General features: G+C 39.0%; 1 protein-coding gene across 1 annotated transcript in view; it reads left to right on the top strand.

The window, feature by feature from the left end:
• The window catches only part of shank1 (SH3 and multiple ankyrin repeat domains 1), a 77,777-nt gene that overhangs the window by 33,118 nt on the left and 24,729 nt on the right, over positions 1–19,930 (top strand). The window contains exons 3-15 of the mRNA XM_079456612.1: positions 5,248–5,451; positions 6,172–6,243; positions 6,344–6,452; positions 7,513–7,667; positions 7,747–7,914; positions 8,765–8,881; positions 9,095–9,172; positions 9,545–9,611; positions 10,590–10,759; positions 11,000–11,124; positions 11,283–11,431; positions 12,347–12,460; positions 12,772–12,847. Coding sequence (XP_079312738.1) covers positions 5,248–5,451; positions 6,172–6,243; positions 6,344–6,452; positions 7,513–7,667; positions 7,747–7,914; positions 8,765–8,881; positions 9,095–9,172; positions 9,545–9,611; positions 10,590–10,759; positions 11,000–11,124; positions 11,283–11,431; positions 12,347–12,460; positions 12,772–12,847 — 1,604 coding nt within the window. The remainder of the gene's footprint in view (positions 1–5,247; positions 5,452–6,171; positions 6,244–6,343; positions 6,453–7,512; positions 7,668–7,746; positions 7,915–8,764; positions 8,882–9,094; positions 9,173–9,544; positions 9,612–10,589; positions 10,760–10,999; positions 11,125–11,282; positions 11,432–12,346; positions 12,461–12,771; positions 12,848–19,930) is intronic.

The raw sequence follows: 19,930 nt of genomic DNA, 5'->3' as shown, positions 1-19,930 counted from the left end.
GAGAGAGAGAGAGAGAGAGAGAGAGAGAGAGAGAGAGAGAGAAAGAGAAATAGAGAAAATAAAGTACATTCTGCTAATAAACAGTGCCAACGCTCAGAATTAAACTTGACTTTCGAACATACACAGAGAGAAAATATAATACAAAAAACTGAAAATGATACAAGTAAAGCTTTACTCAACAGTAAAGCAGAGTGAGAAAAAACGAGAGATCAAAAAGACCTGAGTATGAAGTGGCCCAATAAAAAGCCTGTGATGGCGTTCAAGTGAAGCTCTTTCTCACAAGGCAGATTAAGAGGTTCAGTGGCTTGAAGAATGAAATCACCACAGCTGTAATCCGTTTATTGTACACCACAAATTAAAGCGGGCACTTTTAATTAAAGCCACTGTGGACCCACTTACTGATGGGGACTCAAATGATGGTGCCGCCCCCTTCCAGAAACACAGTCTCTGCTAACAATCTGCTACGATCCATAACTTGGATAAAAATAAACGGAAATCAATTATTGACCAAGAACATGAAGAGATTTGTGTTCAAAGCAGTAAGTGATTTATTATTTGTGTGATCGGGTCATTTTTCACAGGAAATTGAGTTTGTGCCATCATATCAGTAAACTTTGAATGTTGAGGACCGGTTAATATATCACACATGTGGATGCTGCGGGTAGCAGAGCGCTGTTTGTTCTTACAGCAGTCACTTAGAATTGAAATTATCATCTAGATGGTGCGTTTAATATTGATACTTTAACAAAGCAATCATCTGAGGAATGTCATATCTTATTAAGTCCTAACTGTGATAATATCTGGTGAATAACCTGTTGATAAGAACAAGAAACCTCAAGCTGTGGTTAGCCTGCATTCAAAAAGGGAAAGTGATAAGAGTTAATATTGACAGAGCTTTTAAGTCTCCAACATCTGAAAGATTAAATACGGATCCAGGCGTTTTTCCCTGAACAGGTAAGATGCCTAACATGATTTATTTTAGAACATTAATGTTCTTTTGCTTTGAAAAAAGTCAGCAGATGTCATAAAGATTACATTTTTAGAGATATCGCTTGCATACTCCGTACTGTCTCTTTTACTGTTAAATATCATCTTATCATGACTTATAATGACAATATCTAGGCCTGTTTTCCATCATGCCCTGTGGCTTGTCCCAGATTGTTTCACAAATAATTTGATTATCTTGACAATTGAATTAGAAATGTTTGGAAGATTTAGACCCAGAGTGTTCTGCATGGGTTCTTTAGAAGATCCTCTGTGAAACTCGCAAAGAAAATAGGACCAGTTTGTATTTGTCTCTGTTTCTCTTTATTCTCACACTTTGTATATGAGTGTTCCCAAAAACTGAACTGTATCTGCTCATATCTTGTTTTGTTTCTTCTCTTCTTTTGTGGGAGTCTTTAATTAATGTACTGTAGGTATGAAAGGAAGAGAAAAACAAGTCTTTTTAGTCCAACAAGCTGCTAGTAAATTGTAATTAGCGTAAGATGTGTAGGATATCTAAAAGATGATGGCAGTAAAACACCTGGAAGAGATCAAACACTCTGCCAAAACACATTCCTCATGATTTTACTGTATGAGTTTATCTGCAGTATGTCTATACAAAGACAATATTTCACTCATTTACGCACATGGTGGAGGCCTTTATTTTGTAGGATCGTACCCACGACCTTGGCATTTTTTGCACCATGAGCTTCAAGTTGCACAAGAAATGATTCAAATGCTGCAGGAAAAAAGTATATTCATGGAAATATTATACTAAAATAGATCAAGCCTGTGTTTTGACACAGTGAATCATTTTTCTGCTTTTCTGTATACATCAATGAAGCCAGTCAGGTGTGACCTGAAAAATAAAAGACAGAATGACATTCTTCACTCCAGATTCTCTTTAATTTGTTTCAGGGTTTTTGTCTTACCTCAAACGGTTTTCTTTCACCACTCTCTGTCCGTGTCTCTCATGTGCAGTGATATGTGCAAATCCCTGCTCTACATATCAGTTAATTTTCCCTCAATAAACTGTAATTGCTGGTTAATTGTGGTTTAATGAGTTTGAAGAGACAGGGTTCACTAACACAAACCTTAGTGAATCTAGGGATTTCAGGGCCACAGAAATGCCCACACATCCTGAATACACTTGTGAGTATGATGCAGTGATACTGTACATGGGGGACAGGGTTGGTAGGATTAGAAAAATAGCCTAAAACAGCTTATATAGAGTCCGCCTGTAAATAGTGGAAACCTCTGCTTTACATTAAAGCCTTTACACAGCACCCCTGCATGTCAGAATCATTAGCCATAGAGCTCCCATCAGGAGTACATACACAATGATGATAGGGAAAGAATGGTCACAAGAAAAATGCACATCAGTGGCTAAATGAAACGTGAAGTAGACTATGTGGAGTCAGCGGAAGGGCGTGGTCATGAAAATATCCATAAGTGGGAAAGGGGGGGGGGGGGTTGTTCTGGAAAAGTTTCTTCCCTGTAGATCTCATTAAAGGCTCTTAATCCACCTGATACTGTCCTGCAGAAATGGGCCTTAGGGAGCTCAGTACACAGACACAAAGAGATGCATGGGGGGAAAATAATGGTGAGAGTGAAAACAAATCATTCTTTCAAATGGTTTGGAATGGTTTAAGATTACAGCAATAAGACATTATTTACATTTTTTGTGATGTGTAAACTATTTTCAATCTTTCTAATAACTTAGGATTTATACGCTGTTGAAGCTGAATACAGTAATGTTTTTCAATTCGATTTTCTAAAAATAAATACATAAATACTATTTACTCCTTAAAATGTAATTTCTCAGGTTATTTCAGCTTAAAACGTTCCTCTTTTTAAAACATTGTCATGCAGAAAAATTAAGAAACAATCTGTTGAATTTCAACAAGGTCAAAACCGACTGACATTAAGTCATCTAACAGCAATGTGAATGACTGACAGAATGACAAGACACATGAAACTGTGATAAGAGAAATACAGGTTAACACATAAAAAAAAATAAGTTTGAACTTTTCCTAAATACGTGTTCAAATATTTCTGTTGTATTGCTTAAAATTGAATGTGAACTTGTTTTCTTTGCAGCATTTGGGGTCTGACAAATAACAGAGCATCTTTCCTGTTATTTTGACCTGTTTCTCCAGTTTTCTTTTTATGCAAATAAAAGCAATATTTTTATTTGAATTTTGGGGAAAATATTGTTAGTAGTTCACAGAATGAAACAAAAATTATTATTTTACTTAAACGCATACCTATAAATAGTAAATTAAGGAAAACTGTAATAATTTTATTTTATTAAAATGTATTTATTAAAAATTATTTTGAAATTATCTCTTAATTGTTTTCTGCAGATGTATATACATTTTTAAATCACGTCTATTAGTATTAAATGTAATTGGCCACATGCCATCAGTCTTTCTTCCAATGCCTTTGGTTTAAATAATGCATTAATGCGTTTAATTAGACCCATCATAGATGATGAACGAACATGACTTCTGCAACCACTATATAAACAACTGCGGCTGAATTTTAAGTTGAATCGTTTCAGGTAACAGATTTCAGGAAAGGCCTACATTAACCACATTTATCTGCAGCCATAGGAAATCAGGATCCTGAGAAAATTGCAATTAAACACGTTGTAATAAAAAATATAAATAATAAATATTTAGTTTCTTGATTTCATAAGTTCAAAAAGTGTATTTTTAAATACAATTAAATGCAGAAGCAATTACTCAAGTTATAGTAAAGCACAGGAGTAATATACAGTATGTTACTATTCAGCATATTCTCCGTATAGGCTAATTTATCATACTTTTGTAACACCCCGGAGTTTGTGCTTTACTTTATTGAACATATTTGCATGATGAAATGGGTGAAAAAATACAATTTTTAAGACGGATTGGAAATGTATTTGTTTAAAACCAGCTTCATGCTATTTTAATGTAAAAAAATATTTTGCCGAAGATAATGGTTCAAAAAACCTTTTTTTAAACCTATACATAGCAGGACATCTTAAGTGTTTTTTAAAATCTTTTTAGACATCCAATTACTCTTTTAATAGACAATATGAAAGTAACTGTACTGTGCAGAGGTCTGTTGCTTGAACCTGAAAATAATAGCATTTAGATTACCAGCTAAATTAATTTAATTAGCTATCATTACAATAAATTATTTTCCAGGTTTATTATCATTCAACCTAAATTTTTTGTAATTGCACAGGTGCAAATTTACTTGCATCTATATATGAGTTATGTACCTTTAAAAAAGGTAGTACATTTCGAGTGCCAGGTGATATGAGATATTTTAGCAAGGTACTGTAAATGGTCTTTGTACTCATCTACTACACCTGCAAACTCTCTCAAGAAGAACTTCCTCCAGTACACACACTCTCCGTAAGATCACACTGAAACACATACAGCATACCATAGCCCACCAAGGGACTGCTGAGATGTTTCTATGGCAACCTGCAGCTTGCTCCATTAATGAACTGGTTGCCTTGGTGACGGGGATTGGCTGTGCGCAAAGTGAGAGACTGAATAACAGAGGGAGGAAGACATTTCACAGTTCTCTATGCCATTGCATGGACACACACGATCTAGAGGACAGGGGTAAAAAAGCTTCTGACATACATTACTGCACACAACCGTGGACCAATCGTTGCAGCTCCTCAAGGTCAGAGAAGGGGATCTCATTCCAGCACTACCGCAGAGATGTCCCATTTTCACTGTTCCTGGAACAGCGCTGCTGTGCCAAAATTCAGAGCGGCCGCAAGCTAACATGTTTCTTAGCCTGGGGCCAGAGCTCAGACTTGTGCTCTAGGAGGAGAATTTTAAGCATTATCACAGCAGTAGGCATCAGCTTACTGTAATGTGTCGGATCAGAAAGCCTAACAATTCAACATCTATAACAGTACAGGAGAAAGTTACAGATCATTGTTTTAACTGCAAGATATCTCATTTATAAGCTACGATATTTAGCTAATTGGATGTTAATAAAGCTAATGGACTTTTGCTGGACAGGGATCCACTGACCCAAAGGTGCAAGTTTATATACAACTACAATAATTTTAGCTTATCACAATGTCTCCCCCTAGTGTTCATGTAGTTGAGCTTGTTCTTTTGGTTCCAGTCGGAATGTCAGAATCTAGTATGCTTTCATTGACTTTTTTGTACCCCATTTGATCGCGCCAATCAACCGATTATGTCTTTTTGTTCAATATTTAACAGCAGCTTCTCTGGTTCTCTGTAGAAATGTCTGCGGTTCAACCCAGATGCAACAGTGTGGAAGGCAAAGCAGCAGGTGCTGTGTAGTCTGACCGAATCTCTACGAGACGTTTTGAACTACGGCCTTTTCCAACCTGCTACTGATGGGCATGATGCCAAGTTTTTGGAGGAGGAGCGGCCACTCAGAGAGTACCCCCAGTCCTTTGAGAAAGGAGTACCCTACCTGGAGGTATTTGTCTGGTTGGAGTCTTCTTGATTTGTTTGTTTTGCTTCTATTTTTAACACTAGATCAATGATGTAATGCGATTGCTGGTGCTTGGAAACATGAAATTGTTTGTTTCCTAGATGATATGTACGTTTTTTTAAGCAGCTTCTTTGCTAACCATGAATTTTAATAACCTGATATGCTTTTTCTTACAGTAAAATTATTAAATTGGTTTATATAAGGGGATGTAATTTGTAGAAAAAGGCAAGACATTATTAGGCATTATTAGGGGCAGACAATAAGTCCAAGTCTAACAACAAGAGCTTTTCCCCTGGAGTTTACATCGCTGTGCAAGGCAGAAAATGATGGTCTTTGTGGACAGCTAGAAAATATGAAAGACTACGTATATTTACAAGTATAAACATTTCAGTCAAAAATGTGAGCGGAATCAACACAAAAAAGGTAAAAGACAGTTTAACATAGGCTTTTTGACGTCCGCATCTGTGACATGCTGAATTACTACCACAAAAAATGTGTAAAATATAATCAACTACATTCACAATTACAGACTTTAAGATGACAAGACTCAGCATGTGTTAGATTAGTGTATCAGAATTTACCAACTATATTTTCCATAGAGATCAAGCACCATACTGTTGACGTGAATTGTGGGATTGATTGTGTTTTTGGTTGAACTGTTCCTTTAACCCTCCGCTGATTTTGACTGGGTTTCCGTTCACACAGTTCCGCTACAAAACCAGGGTGTACAAACAGACTAATCTAGACGAGAAACAGCTGGCCAAACTGCACACTAAGGTAGGCACCACTACAAAAGTGAATCATTCTGTATGATGTGTAGGATACACGCGATTGTCAAGCAAATTGAAATGTGTGTTGTATCCACCTCAACCTACAGGCTAGTCTAAAGAAGTTCATGGACTACATTCAGGCTGGCTCAGTGGAAAAGGTATCCAAACTTATAGACAAAGGGCTTGACCCCAACTACCACGACCCTGATTCAGGAGGTGAGGTGTCAGACACTGCGTTGTTTACTTCCCTTGAGGTAATGAACTGTTAGCAATTAGCGATCGGAATAATTAATAACCGCCAACAGAGCATGAACTGTCACACACACATGCTACATGCATATGGAGATCAGGGTGCATGAATATTCAATTCATGTTTACATGGTCATTTGCATTGTGTTGGTGCATTAAGCTTATGACAAAAGTCACCTGGAGTTTAAATTGTGCAAAGCGCGTACTTTAAGGAAAACAAAAAACAAACAGACAATGAAACTTCATGCGTTTTCTGTTCAATGAGTTGAAACCATTTGTTGTTGGTTCAGTATAGTTTGTGTCAAAAGTGGAAAACCGCTGAATATTATATATCATAGCATAATAATTCCCATTTTTAACATTCACAACTTCACACAATATTCTTTAAACATTTGGTGAACCGTTGACTGGCCAGACGTGCTGTGAAAGTCATGTTGTCGACCAGATGACAACGCAAAGTAATATTAGAGACCGGCTACCTTGAGTGTTATTCACAGTTTGTGTCATCTGCGTTGTCACAGATCTGATGTTGTGCTTGTCAGACTGACAGTCACTTCTCAAAGCAGACCCTGCTTACTGGGGGAGTGAGAAATGCTGCTTCACTTGCAACCTCTAGGTGGAGCATGAACAACTTATTAAATCATTATTTTATTTAAACACAAAATCCTTCAAGCAGAATCCATATATCGGTCTATCTAATCCATATATCTGAAGCTAAAAGATGGCTCTGTTTAAAGTGTTTCTGTGGAACACAAAAATGGTTATGACCATACATGGAAGTCAATGTGGGCCAATATTTGGTTGGCAACATTCTTCAAAATGTCTTCTGTTGTGTTCTGCAGTTCTTAAAAGGCAAACCACCACGTATGAAATTTTTAGGTAATTGAAAACAATGTGCAACTCAATTTACTTGCACAAGTTATTGTGATTCAGGACATTCATGATTTAAGCACTTCCACATGGCTTGTTAGTATGCATTAACCTTTTGACACATGAAAAATGTATCATTGCGTTTTGTGTATGGCAGAGACCCCACTCACTTTGGCAGTACAGACAGAGCCGGGTGGAAGTGAAAGCATCAGAGTTCTGGGGATGGGGGGAGCTCACATTGACTTCAGGGCAAAGGATGGCTTGACACCTCTCCACAAGGCCGTCAGAACACACCGACACACTGCCCTACTGGTAATCTTTACTTCTGGAACAGATACCTGTAATTGAGATGAAATTGTTATCATATTTAAAATAATGTCATTGTTTCCAGACACTGTTGTCTTTGGGTGCGTCTCCTGATTATAAAGACGGTCGTGGGCTGACTCCCCTGTACCACACTGTGCTGATTGGAGGCGACACCTCCTGTTGTGAGACCCTCCTGTACCACAGAGCCAAGCTGGGGCTCCGTGATGAGAATGGCTGGGACGAGACCCATCAGGTACAAACACAGAAAAAGAAACGATTCAAACTGAAGCCAAACAGAACTGATGCGTGTTAACGTAAACACAGCGAAAGTTAACATAGTTAATGGTATGCTGTAAAATATTTAGTTATAAAATGAGCCAAAATCATTGAGATTTTGTACTTTTTTAAGGTTACTAATAAAATAAAATAAGCTCATTTAAAATTTACCATGTACCGAAAAGGCGTTTGTATAGAAATATATATTTTTAATTCTTTATATAAACCCAATACTGTTAATTTTAGCTTGAAATCTTAAGTCAGTAGTTGTTTTTTAGTCTACGTTGTATTTGTCACTGTATATCATCATTTCATGTCATACAGTTGCTGCTTCTCTCTCCCTTTCACCCTCTCTCTCTCTCTGTCTCTCATTTATGATACGTCATTTCTCAATCCCTACGTGTCTCAGGGCTGATGGGAAACACCATTCATCTCTGCATCTTCATCACACTGGGTCTGTGTGTTAATTTTTTTACTACTGTACGTATCAATGCCTCTCTTCTAAATAATCTCTTACATCACCGTGCCTTTCACTCGCCGTCTGTCTTTATCCTTCTCTCCCTTTGTACGTGTGCACTTCTATTTTGATTCTTTCATTCCTTTCCTCTCACTTACACATTCAGTCTGGTGTTAATTAGCGAAGGTGTCTCTTCTGACAATGTATAAAATGTCTTCTTCTCTCTCTCTTTTCCCTTCAAACAACTATTTCTGCCTCTGCCTTTATACATCTCTTTATTCTCTACTCCTCTCCAAATGGTCCTGAATTTCCTACTCTACTCTTCATCCATCATATTTCATTTCCTTCTTGTCTATCCCTCTATTTCCAGGCTTGTCAAAATGGAAACTCACAACACTTAGAGCACCTGCTTTTTTATGGTGCGGACTCTTCTTCCCAGAATGCCTCAGGAAACACTGCCCTGCACATATGTGCTTTATATAATAAGGTAAGTTTACCAGTCTAGACACACAAATCAGGTCAAACAATCACATTTCTCAGTGGATCCTACTGAAAAGAACAAACTTATGTCGGCGTGTTGAGCTTAACTGTTCTGAATCCAAAAATGTGTTTACAGAGAATGTCGCTTGCTACGTTTAATGGTGAGTATCAGATGTCGACAAAGTTTTAAAAGCCATTATTGTCTAATATCACCATTTAGGAGAGCTGTGCTCGCATTCTGCTGTATCGCGGAGCCAGTAAGGACACAAAGAACAACAGTGGGCAGACCCCATTCCAGGTAATTATGAGACTTTGTTTATTCAACACTCTGCATCCGAGTAGTTAAAGAAACCTAAACTCACACAAACCCTCCTGTAGCATTTATTTTGTTAACCTACGTGTGGTGTATTGATTTAGGCTGTTTTTGTGAATAAGTGTTTTGGTATGCGTTGTGAGACTCAGGTGGAGCTGCAGCGAGCCAAAATTGTTCAACTTAACCTTCCTCATTTCTACACGGCCAGCTGTGACTCTAAGCATATGTGCTTGTGTTTAAAATGAATGGAAGGTTGTGGTGTGTGTGCGGGCTTTATATTGTGTTGTTCCAAATCTTTGCGTCACTGTGCGTCATTCACAGATGCAAATTTTAAACGCGTGTGCACTTCTTTTCTAGGTGGCTGTGATGTCTGGTCATTTTGAGCTGGGAGAAATCATTAAGAACCATCGTGAATCAGACGTAGGTAAGGGGCAGAGATTTATTTTGGTTGTGGTGGTATTTTTATTTTGTGTTTGATTTGTTTTTTCCCCTTCAAACTGTGTGACATTTGGAGCTGGATGCTTTTGCCTTTCTTTAACTTCCGAAATTCAAAAGCTTGCAAGTTCCGAAAACAGTAGGATTTACTTACTTTGGTTTTCATTTATTTAATTTTTGCACACAGTTTTAAGCAAATTTACTTACAAAACTATATACAAAAACACTACATAAAATATGAAATGTTACTTCACAGTGTGAAAAAATTAAGCAAATGAACACACAAAAAAAATTTATCCGACTAGTTGTTTTTTCAGTGCAGGTTCCCTACACAGCAAGTAGACAACACTTGTTAAAATAAGTAGTTTTGTGTAAGCCGTACCATACTTTCTATATTAAAGCGCATTTAAAAGCAACAGCAACTGTATGAATTCTAGCATGCTTTAATATAGAAGATATATCTATCGTCTATTTCCCTCCATCCAAGATCGCAAATAATCTGTCCAAAATAGTATTCAAAATTAAAATAAGTATGTCACAAATCATGTTGAAATTAATATTCTCAAATGAGCCATTTGGTTTACTGTTTCCGTTGAAGTGTTGCTCCATGAACACTGAAAAGGCTGATCTTAGGCTACCAAAAATGATTTTATAAAATTGTGATGTTACTGAATGAACAATGTAAGTGCTGTAACACATAAAACACAATAAATAGATAAATACTCAAGTGCAAAGAAGAGATGTCTTTTTAAGTGTCTGACTGTTAATGATCACAATGTCATCAACAGCCACTTCTGTTGTACATTAGTCTGTCCCATTGCATGCATGCTATTTTTCTTTGCACTAAAATGTACATACTTCTCCATAGCAAAAACAATGCATACTTTCAGGGCATGGTATAAGTCGGCGAATTGGAATGCAGCATTTGCACCTTTTCAATTTCTTATTCGTCTCCATTTGATGTCAGTTCCCTTTCTGGAGTCTCCAAAGTACGCCCCCCAGAGGAGGGAGAGTGGCCGAACTCTTGGATTGCCCCATCCTCACCCATTCCTGCGGGCCAACAGTGATAACAGCATGAATGTACCAGACTGGATTGCCTTTCCCAACGCTCCTGGATCAAACATTGTATCTGTGCAGGTAATCGATTTGTGCATGTACTTTTACATTTTCATCAACAGAAAAATGTGTGCTGACAGATTATGTAGTTATATACAGTACATATATCAACAGGGGCTATCAGGGTCATGCTGAAAAGCCAAACCTTAACCCCTTTGCTCCACAGCACTTTTTAACACTGTTGGATTCCCACATGTGGTCTCATGAAATCACTTTATCAGTGTTACCCGTTATCTTTGTATGTGTGTGGTTATCTGTCAGGGTCTGAAACACGGCGGCACCTTGCGCAGCTCCAGCAGTCCCCGCGGTGCCCGAACCCGTTCCCCGTCCCGGGGCCGAACAGGAGACAGAGATGATCGAAGCAGACAAACACGGGGCAGGCAAGGGTGAGGGAAAGAGGGAATAGAATGACAAGATTATATCTGGTCATTCAGCAAACTCTTAATGAACATTAAATTCAGATCCTCTCGAGCCTGTAATAGATGAATGTTTATAGATGAATGCCCATAAATGAATGTTTTGTCATCTGCGTGTCTTTGTATAGGGCGGGCTCCATCAGTAGTCAGGGCACAACGAGCGGGCAGCGGCGACGTCTCTACAGCGCCGTACCTGGGCGTGTGTTTGTGGCCACCCGCTCGCATTCTGCCCAGGGGGACCGTGAGATCAGCCTTAACAAGGGAGACAAAGTCAAAGGTGAATGTGTGTATATGTATGTATGTGCGTGTGTGAGTGTGAAGGAACAGCGTCTTACGTTTTTTGTGTGTTGCGAAGCGCCATAAAATGAGTTTTTTGTATGTTTTTCACAGGTGTGGATAAACGTTGTCTGTGTATGTATTCTGGTGATATGTGTTGGTATGTCAGTATATGTCTGTTTTGCGAGCAGTTTTGGCGTGCTAGTGTATGTGTTTGCAATTGAAGGGATACAAGTTTAGTTATGTTAGCCTGCACATGTGCACGTGCCATCATACTTAAGTAAACTATTAAACAATAGTTTGACCTTGCATGATTAATGTCAAAATACTCCTTAACGTGCATGTATCTGTGCTCTAGAGGGAATAAAACAGGACTTAAAGGGATGGTCCACCCAAAAATGAAAACTCTTTCATATTTTACTCACCCTTATGTCACTAAAATTTGTATGACTTTCTTTCTTCTACAGAAGATATTTTGAAGAATGTTGGTAACCAGACCACATTTGGCCCTCAATGACTTACACTGTATGGGCACAAAAACATTTGTCTTGGTTTTTGGTTTACAGAAGAAAAAAGTCAAACAGTTTTCGAACAGCATAAGGATGAATAATTTAATCAACTTTTTGGGTGATCTATCCCTTTAAGAAAAGACACTTGGCAATTCAGGTAGTCCATTATGTATAAGTGTAAGAAGACTCACTCTCCAAGAAACATTTTTAACTACAAGCATCACACAACTTAATCATCAATGATAACTTTTTATCAACATCGATTTCTTCAGAAAGTCCGACAGGGCACGAATGGGCATGGCCTCTCTGATTTACAGTGTGTGTTTGTGTCTGTATATTGTTCACATGTTTACTGTTCCCAAACACATGCACACACCTATCTGTTGTATCTCTCTTGTTTCTCTCAGTGCTGAGTGTAGGTGAAGGAGGCTACTGGGAGGGGACGGTTCGAGGGCGCACCGGCTGGTTCCCTTCTGACTGCGTAGAGGAGGTTGCACTACGCAGCCTGGACAATCGCTCGGGTGAGACTCCTTTCACAGTTTCAAATATCAGTTGCTTACCTTCTTTATGGTCTCGGCTATATTTGTGGGCTGTCAGACTGATACAGCACCTCCGATGCTGTGATGTTAACATCAGTGAGAGAGAACAGCCATGAACACTATTGATAGTTTACGACACTACCAAAGTGCGACTGACCGTGCCGTTTCACGCAGGCTCGAATTAGAATACACAACTCTTCCAGATGAGGAATTTTGAAATCAAATGTATTTTTTGCAATCCTGTAGCTACAACAGCATAATGATGTGGATGCATCTGTGTGTGCATGTTTCAGAAAGCCGCAGTGAGCGAGCCAAGCGACTCTTTCGGCATTACACCGTTGGATCTTACGACAGCTTTGATGCGCCCAGGTAAGATCACTTTCACAATTAATGAATCCATTTCACGAGGTCGTCTAGCATATAATAGAGAGGGCCCTGAGTCCGGTGTGTGCCCAGGCTCAGGTCGTTCCCCCCATTATGCTGAGGTAAAATAGGTTGATGGTGAGGAGTTGGGGCGGAGGAGGGATGCTGCGAAAATACAGAGAGAATGAATGTAAGGCATCTTGTCTATTTGTAGGGGTTTTTCTCCCGGGCTGAAAGATGATTGGTGATATTGGTCGTAGGAAAAAAACACCCGGGTTAGTTATCTGCACGTACTCCTCCCGAACTTTGTTAATAAAACCCCGTGAAGAATGTTTTTCCGTTAACTTAAGCTTAAAGGAGCAGTGAGGAAATGTTAGCAGTGTAGCGGTGAGGTTGTGAATAACATCCAAAGGCTCAATCCACCCCTCCCTTTAGAAGTACTACGGTGGCTGTCACATGACTAAAATGTTTTCCCATTGTTGCTTCTTTGCCGAAGGAGATACCATGTTTACGAAATGCGTTCTGTAGAGCAATTTGTCCATTTAGGGCTACCGTAGAAACAACATGTTGAATTCCATGCAAGGGGACCCACGGTGTATGTAGAATAGAAATAACTCATTCTAAGGTAATAAAAACATAACACTTCATTATGCAAGGTCTTTATACACCTCTGAAAACATAGTTATGTATAATATATTGCATTTTTGTCTAAAGAAAGTTGGGGAACCATTATTTCTTCTGGTGAAAGAAAGTCAATTCAGGTTGTTATTATGTGTCCCTTTCTGCAGCTTCGACTGTAGTCTGTTTTGTTTATGAACAGTTTATTCTTATTTTTGAGGAATTTATATTTTTGGGTGGAATATACCATTAAGGCTGCTTGCTGGTCTTTTCAGCAGGGATCCCGGGACCTTCTCTCAATTGTCTTTATAATCTGGTGAGTGATGATTGAGGCTTTCAGCTAAGATAGACACAAGAATCCATATACAGATTCTTCACTCGCTTCTGTCAGGAGTCGTGAGGAGATTTGTGCTCTTTCTTTCATCTACTTGCTCACGTTTCTTGTGGGTTTCACTGAGTTTCATTCACACCCAAGGATAACTTTCTGTTGCTTCTAAAGTGCAATATTTTGAGCTATTTAGCTAAATTAAAATGTAAAGACACATTGCGAATTTTGTGACGAGACATATTATTTAAATATTGTTTTCTCTTTTATATTCTGTTAAGTTTAAATAACTTTACATTTTAAGTAGTAAGCACATGCATAATCAAATTATGTGTTAACATAAGGTCTGATGTCAAAATTTTATGTTTGCTTTTTCTGTGGAGTTGTTGTTAACTTGTTTTTTTAGCTATTTTAACCTGTTATTCTTGAAGTTGAAATGTGTCCATGTTGGGGTTGTAGTAAAGCCCAAAGTATGCCTCGATTACGCATACGCGATGGTCAGCATACAGTATGCATGACGCAAATTTCGTTATACAATTGTACACACACTCCGGGAATTTGGTAACTGCACATGCTTCAATTTAAAATGTTGTAATTTTTTTACAAGCTTGCAACCGTGTTTGTGTCATTCATCACAGTGCTAAAAATAACTGCTCCCTACTGAGAGATACTATGCACATGCGTTGAACACCTGTAAAGTACATGAAGTATACTTTCCATGGCAGGGCATAAGTTGTCTATGCTATTTGGTCCTGGAAAACTCATGGTGACTTTTATCCTCAGTTCTGCACTCAATGGCATTTAAAAGACTATGAACAGACTTTATAATATCTGTTTATAGTGTCCATGTCATGATCTCTGAGAGGCATTTCTCTCTTTCTGTCTAGCTGTCTGTGAGTCGTGAGCTGGTAAATGAACACGGCTGCGCTCTTTTCATTAACACCTCGCAGTAAACAAAGTTTCATGTGATCTCATTCTGTCCCTGTCACGGATGGAGCTCACACTCACCTCATCTCAGCAGCCTGTAACACAACACAACACAAGCCCAGCAACGTATTTACAAACAAATATACACATTAAAATCACATCTATTATTAACTCGCTGAATCTCGCTCACCAAATACTCACAAACTGATCTCATTTCAATTAAAGTTTTTATTTTTTTACTTGTCTATTTTTGGATTAGATTACTCTCTCTTTTAATTCCTCCCATTTTACTCACCCCCTGCACTCTTTCATTTTCTCTCCATCACCCTCCCACCCCTGTGGTGACTCCATCTGGAGGTCAGACGATGAAGGGCGCTAAAGAAAAAGAGCGAGGGAGAGAAAGATGTGTGGATGGATACATAGATGGTGATCACACAAGTGAAGATTTGAATTTAAGATACATGCATTACGAAACCAGAAGGGAATGGGGTGTGAAAGGTGGCTGATATTTGTTCACTTGATCTCCTTTTTCTCTTAAGATGATCTTGAGGTGTGCTTATCAAACCTATAATGTCTTGATAACAGACCATTTAACTCAAAAAATCCCCTCTCCCACGCTTATTGCTTTCATTGATTTTTTTTGCTTTTACCCCTTTAATATAGAACAGCGATTCCCGACTTGTGCTCCGCATACCTTAGGGGCCATTTAAGCAGGTTCCTGTGAGTACTTAGGAAGATTCTGTCTTTGCTTTGTTAAACCTTTAAAACAGAAATTACCACTTAATTGGATTTCATTTTTTTATAAATTCACAGTTAGGTCTTTGTCAGAAAAATTATTTCTCTGTGATTGCGCCAAAGAATTGTCAAAACTTGTGAAAGACGGAAAAGCTCAAGCGTCTTATTAAAAAGACGGAGGCTACATGGTCATTTTTTACCAAATGAATTTTTATGTGACTCATTGTAGTATTTGCAATAATATAAATTGTAATGCTCAGTGATATCCAATATTATTGGAGTAAAGAGAAATAACACTTTTTTGGTTTGGTCAACTTTTTTTCCAACTTTGACAACAAAGTGATTATTTAAAGACAAAACAGCTTTTTTTATTTCATGAAAATGAGCTGTTTTCCTCCTGACAACATAGAAATAGTCTGATAATACAGACAGTGTGTTATCCTATGCTCTCTGTATTCCACTGTCATTGCGTGTTCGTTTGGGTCATAATCTTTCCCACGAGTGTCCATCCTGCAGCACCTAGCAGCTCTCTCTGCCTTTCAAGCACACGTGATCTCTTTGTAGGGCAGTGGTCTGTGAAATGGGGTCAAGGATGTACACTGTCATTCCAGGTAAAAGCTGACTAAAGACCTCTGCACGTATTTCGTTTCGGTGCATGAACACACCAGGCTGTGCGGTCTTGCACGGAAAACATACCAGGCGAGCAAGTTTTCTGGCATTGATGCAAAAATGGGAACGCGCACAAAAACATACTGTACAGGCTAACACATATGCCTTCTGCCACCATACACACTTCCTTGCCCCCTCTCTCCTGCTGCTTCTCTTTCACTCTCCCTCTCTCCCTCCTCTCTCACACACATGCTCTGAATGAACAGCGGTGTGGTGTAGTCTACCATGCTGGAGGATAGAAAGAATGTCAGAGTGGAAGGAAGAGGGAGTAAAAGGCGTTAGATTGTGGATACAGCAATGCCGTAGAGACAGAAGAAGGAGGTGAGGGGGATGAGAGTCAGGCAGAGGAACAATATCGACACCCAACGAAAGAGGCTTTGACAGAGATGATGTGAGTTCTGGATTTCTCTTTTCTTTACCTTTCACTTTCCTCTCCCTGTTTTTCCTGGCGTTCTCTTGCCTCATCCCTCATCATTTCTCTCCCTCCCTCAGAGATATGCCGTTGCATCTTTCTCTTTTTCTATTCTCTCGCTTCCTCTCCTCCTTCATTCATAGGTTCCGCTTTGTTTACAGACATTGTTAAAGGAAGGGGGAGGGGTCAGGAGGAGGGGGAGGGGTCTCATGCTACCTTCCCGTGCATGGCTTGTCTGGTCTGCACAGATTGTGTATGTTTAAAGGGATAGTTCACCCGAAAATGAAAATTCTGTCATCATTTACCCAATCATGATGTTCATCTGAATGCCAATGGCTTTTGTTTTTCATGGATCTCCATAAGAGGAACAAAGCATTGTAGAAGCATGTTGAAAATAATGTTTATGACACTGTATTTTGAAGCTGTATTAGTCAATATTTACAGAGCATCTTATTTGACAGCTGTGGTCCCTATTACCACTTTCACAGGACTGCCAACTTTTCATCCTGGAGTGAGATTTTGCTATGTGTTGTGGTAGGTGTATATGTTGTGGAGGAACTGCAGAGGGCATGGGATGGCAGGAAAAAAACACAAAAACCTTTCATTAGAAGTATTGTGATAAAAATTTCGTAACATTTTACATAAACTGCCACTTTAAATTTTGAGCACAGACCAGACAAGAGCAAGATCCTCTGGAGGTCACATTTGTCTACAGCATATGTCATCGAGGTTGTCTCATTTAATTAAAAACATTATAAAATTAACATTTATTTCTCTTAAGACGTAATCATTGTAATTTCATTCTTACCTTGAAATGTAACAGCTGCCTTTCTGTAATAAAACCAGAAATAATGACGGGGGTTGTTCGTGTATGTGTAGATTACATGAATCACGTAAATTAAACATTTTCCATTTAAAACGGCATTTTGTAGTTTGCATCAGTGGATAGTACCGCTAAACATTTCTACTGTTAACATTTTTTTTTAATATTGAATGTTTAGCCTCTACAGTCATATGTTGCACTGGTTGCACTCGAACCTAATGGGTAGGTGTGAGATCGAAAGATAAAAAGAGGAGACGGGAAAAAGGACAGAACGGGATAGGTGTGGGATGACAAGCATAGGTAGGAACAATAGTCAAGTGGACAGAAGGAAAACGAGGAATCAGATAGGTGTGGAAGTGTATGCATACACATGCAGTTAAAATCTGAAACTGCACATTCGTCATTCTCCTCCCCTTCAACTGTCAGTCTGATACCAGTTCCAGAGCCGTTGAAAAACAGAGTGACGAGACTCACCTATACGTCCGTTGGAAGAATGCAATGCGGAAGTAACTCGTGTCATGATGCGACCAATAGTTCAAAACCTTGCACTGAAGCCCATTCATTTAAATGTCTCCCAAACGCATTTGCTGTACAGTTGGTGAAATAACGGCATGTTTATATATTTTAACGAGTTGGCGGACATATTTTACATTCATAGATCGTATATTCATATTACTCCCCATACAATATGCTAGTCACTTAGTATCCCGTGTACACAATGTGCATATATATTTAGAATATAGTTTGGTACTATTGAGGGCTCCATGAACCACGTGACCACACACATGTGTGTGACAAAATGAACAGTGATTTTATATATCCAATCAATTCGCAAAGCAAGCCACGTCCACTATTTTTCTCTCTCGAAATTACGTTTCACTTGGAAATACGTCACGATATTGAAGTCAAAACGATATTGGTTAACCCAAAAAAAGATATTCACTCTTATGTCTGAAAATCAGACCGGTATATGACTCTTTCTTCCATGGAACACAAGAAAATATATTTAAAAAAATGTCTGGTAACAAACATTTTTCTAAATATCTTCTTATTTTCTTAGTTATAGTTATAGAGGTCTGTAATTACATGAGGGAAAATTAGAAATTTTTGTGTGAACTTTAACATGGGGTATTCAGAGAAATCTAATATTATTTGATTTACACTGCAACACAACTGTAATCTGAATAATGTCTGTAACTTTATTTTGTAATCAGGTTTATCAGTAGAAACCTACTTTAATATTAGCTTTAATGATAGCATAGAAATATCAAAGCATTTTCAAAGCAAAAAACATTTTTCCTAACTAAAATTGTTTATTTTTATTCTTTTAAATAAGAAAAAGTAGTCAATAAAGTAATAAACTGGAATTCAGTTGAATTCATGATATCTTCTCTGAAAACAAGTCTTACCATCCACAGATTTGCTTTCCTCATTTTGACGATGTTGTAAAACACGCAGAATCCTGATTCCGAACCCTGAAACTAATAAACCAGGATTCAGAGCAAACAGATAATTCAGCTATATTGTGTGTCAGTCTGCAAGTAGTGAATCTGAAGATTGTGAATCAGGCGTGACCAGAGGCAACAGCATTGAAAAATCCACAGATGTAGAAATGAATAAAAAAAGTTCATTCAGAAGCTGGTGACGACCGGTGATGATGTAATAGGTGGATGGTAGTTCAGAGCTGTAGTGCTCTATGGCTACGCTACAAGAGCACTAGAAACAGCTCCCTCTCTCTCTTTTTCTTCTTCTCTTTACCTCCGTGCGCAGATGCCAGTTTTATGAATGGGAAAACGGTGACTGGTGGAGGCAGTGATAGAAACCTTCGCTCTATTAAACTCACACGAGGAAGAGGTGTACATGAGAGAGATGAGGGAGGGGAGTAGAGAGACAGTTAGATAGATAGATGAGCGTGTGACAGTTGCCCTAGTGAAACCAGTGCTTGGCATTTCAATTGCACCTTCTAAACGCTCTGATCTTGTATACCACAGCAGGCGCACCTGAGTCCTTACATTCAACACATGCATTAGCTAATCAGCAAACAAACTCGATCACCCCCGGACCCCCTCCCTTCATCAAATTACATCATTTCTATCCTCTTCCATGCCAAACCATGTCTTCCAACCACACGTTCTCTTTCTCTCTGTCCCTGTATCTCACCCTCCCTCCCTCACTTTCTCCTCGCTTCGCTCGCTCGCTCTCCCTCCTCTGTCGCAGCCACAGTGAACCATCTCTCTCACTCTCCCTCTCTCCGTCTTAAGTATGAAAGGGTTGGGAGAGCTAGGCCCTCGTTCTCTATCTCTCCGTCTCTCTCTCCTCCTCTCCTCCCCTTGCGCCGCTCTCGCTCGCTGTTCTCTGGCTGGAAGAGGAGCAGCAGTAGGAGGAGGTGGAGGAGGAGGAGGAGGGGGGGGAAATGGCAATGGGAGGATGCGGAGAGGAGGATCTCTCTCTCTCTCTCTCCCTCTCGTCGTCCTGGCCGTCGCTAGGCCCTATGAATCGCAGCGTCTGGTTCATTTACAGGTACTGGCTGTTCTTCTGTTTTTCTGAGGGATGAAGAGGGAGGTGGGCAGAGGGAGTGCC

Source organism: Barbatula barbatula (assembly GCF_947034865.1).
Source record: "Barbatula barbatula genome assembly, chromosome: 5".
Taxonomy (NCBI): domain Eukaryota; kingdom Metazoa; phylum Chordata; class Actinopteri; order Cypriniformes; family Nemacheilidae; genus Barbatula; species Barbatula barbatula.
The sequence above is the reverse complement of the archived record's forward strand: the minus strand, read 5'-3'. Positions and strand labels throughout refer to the sequence as shown.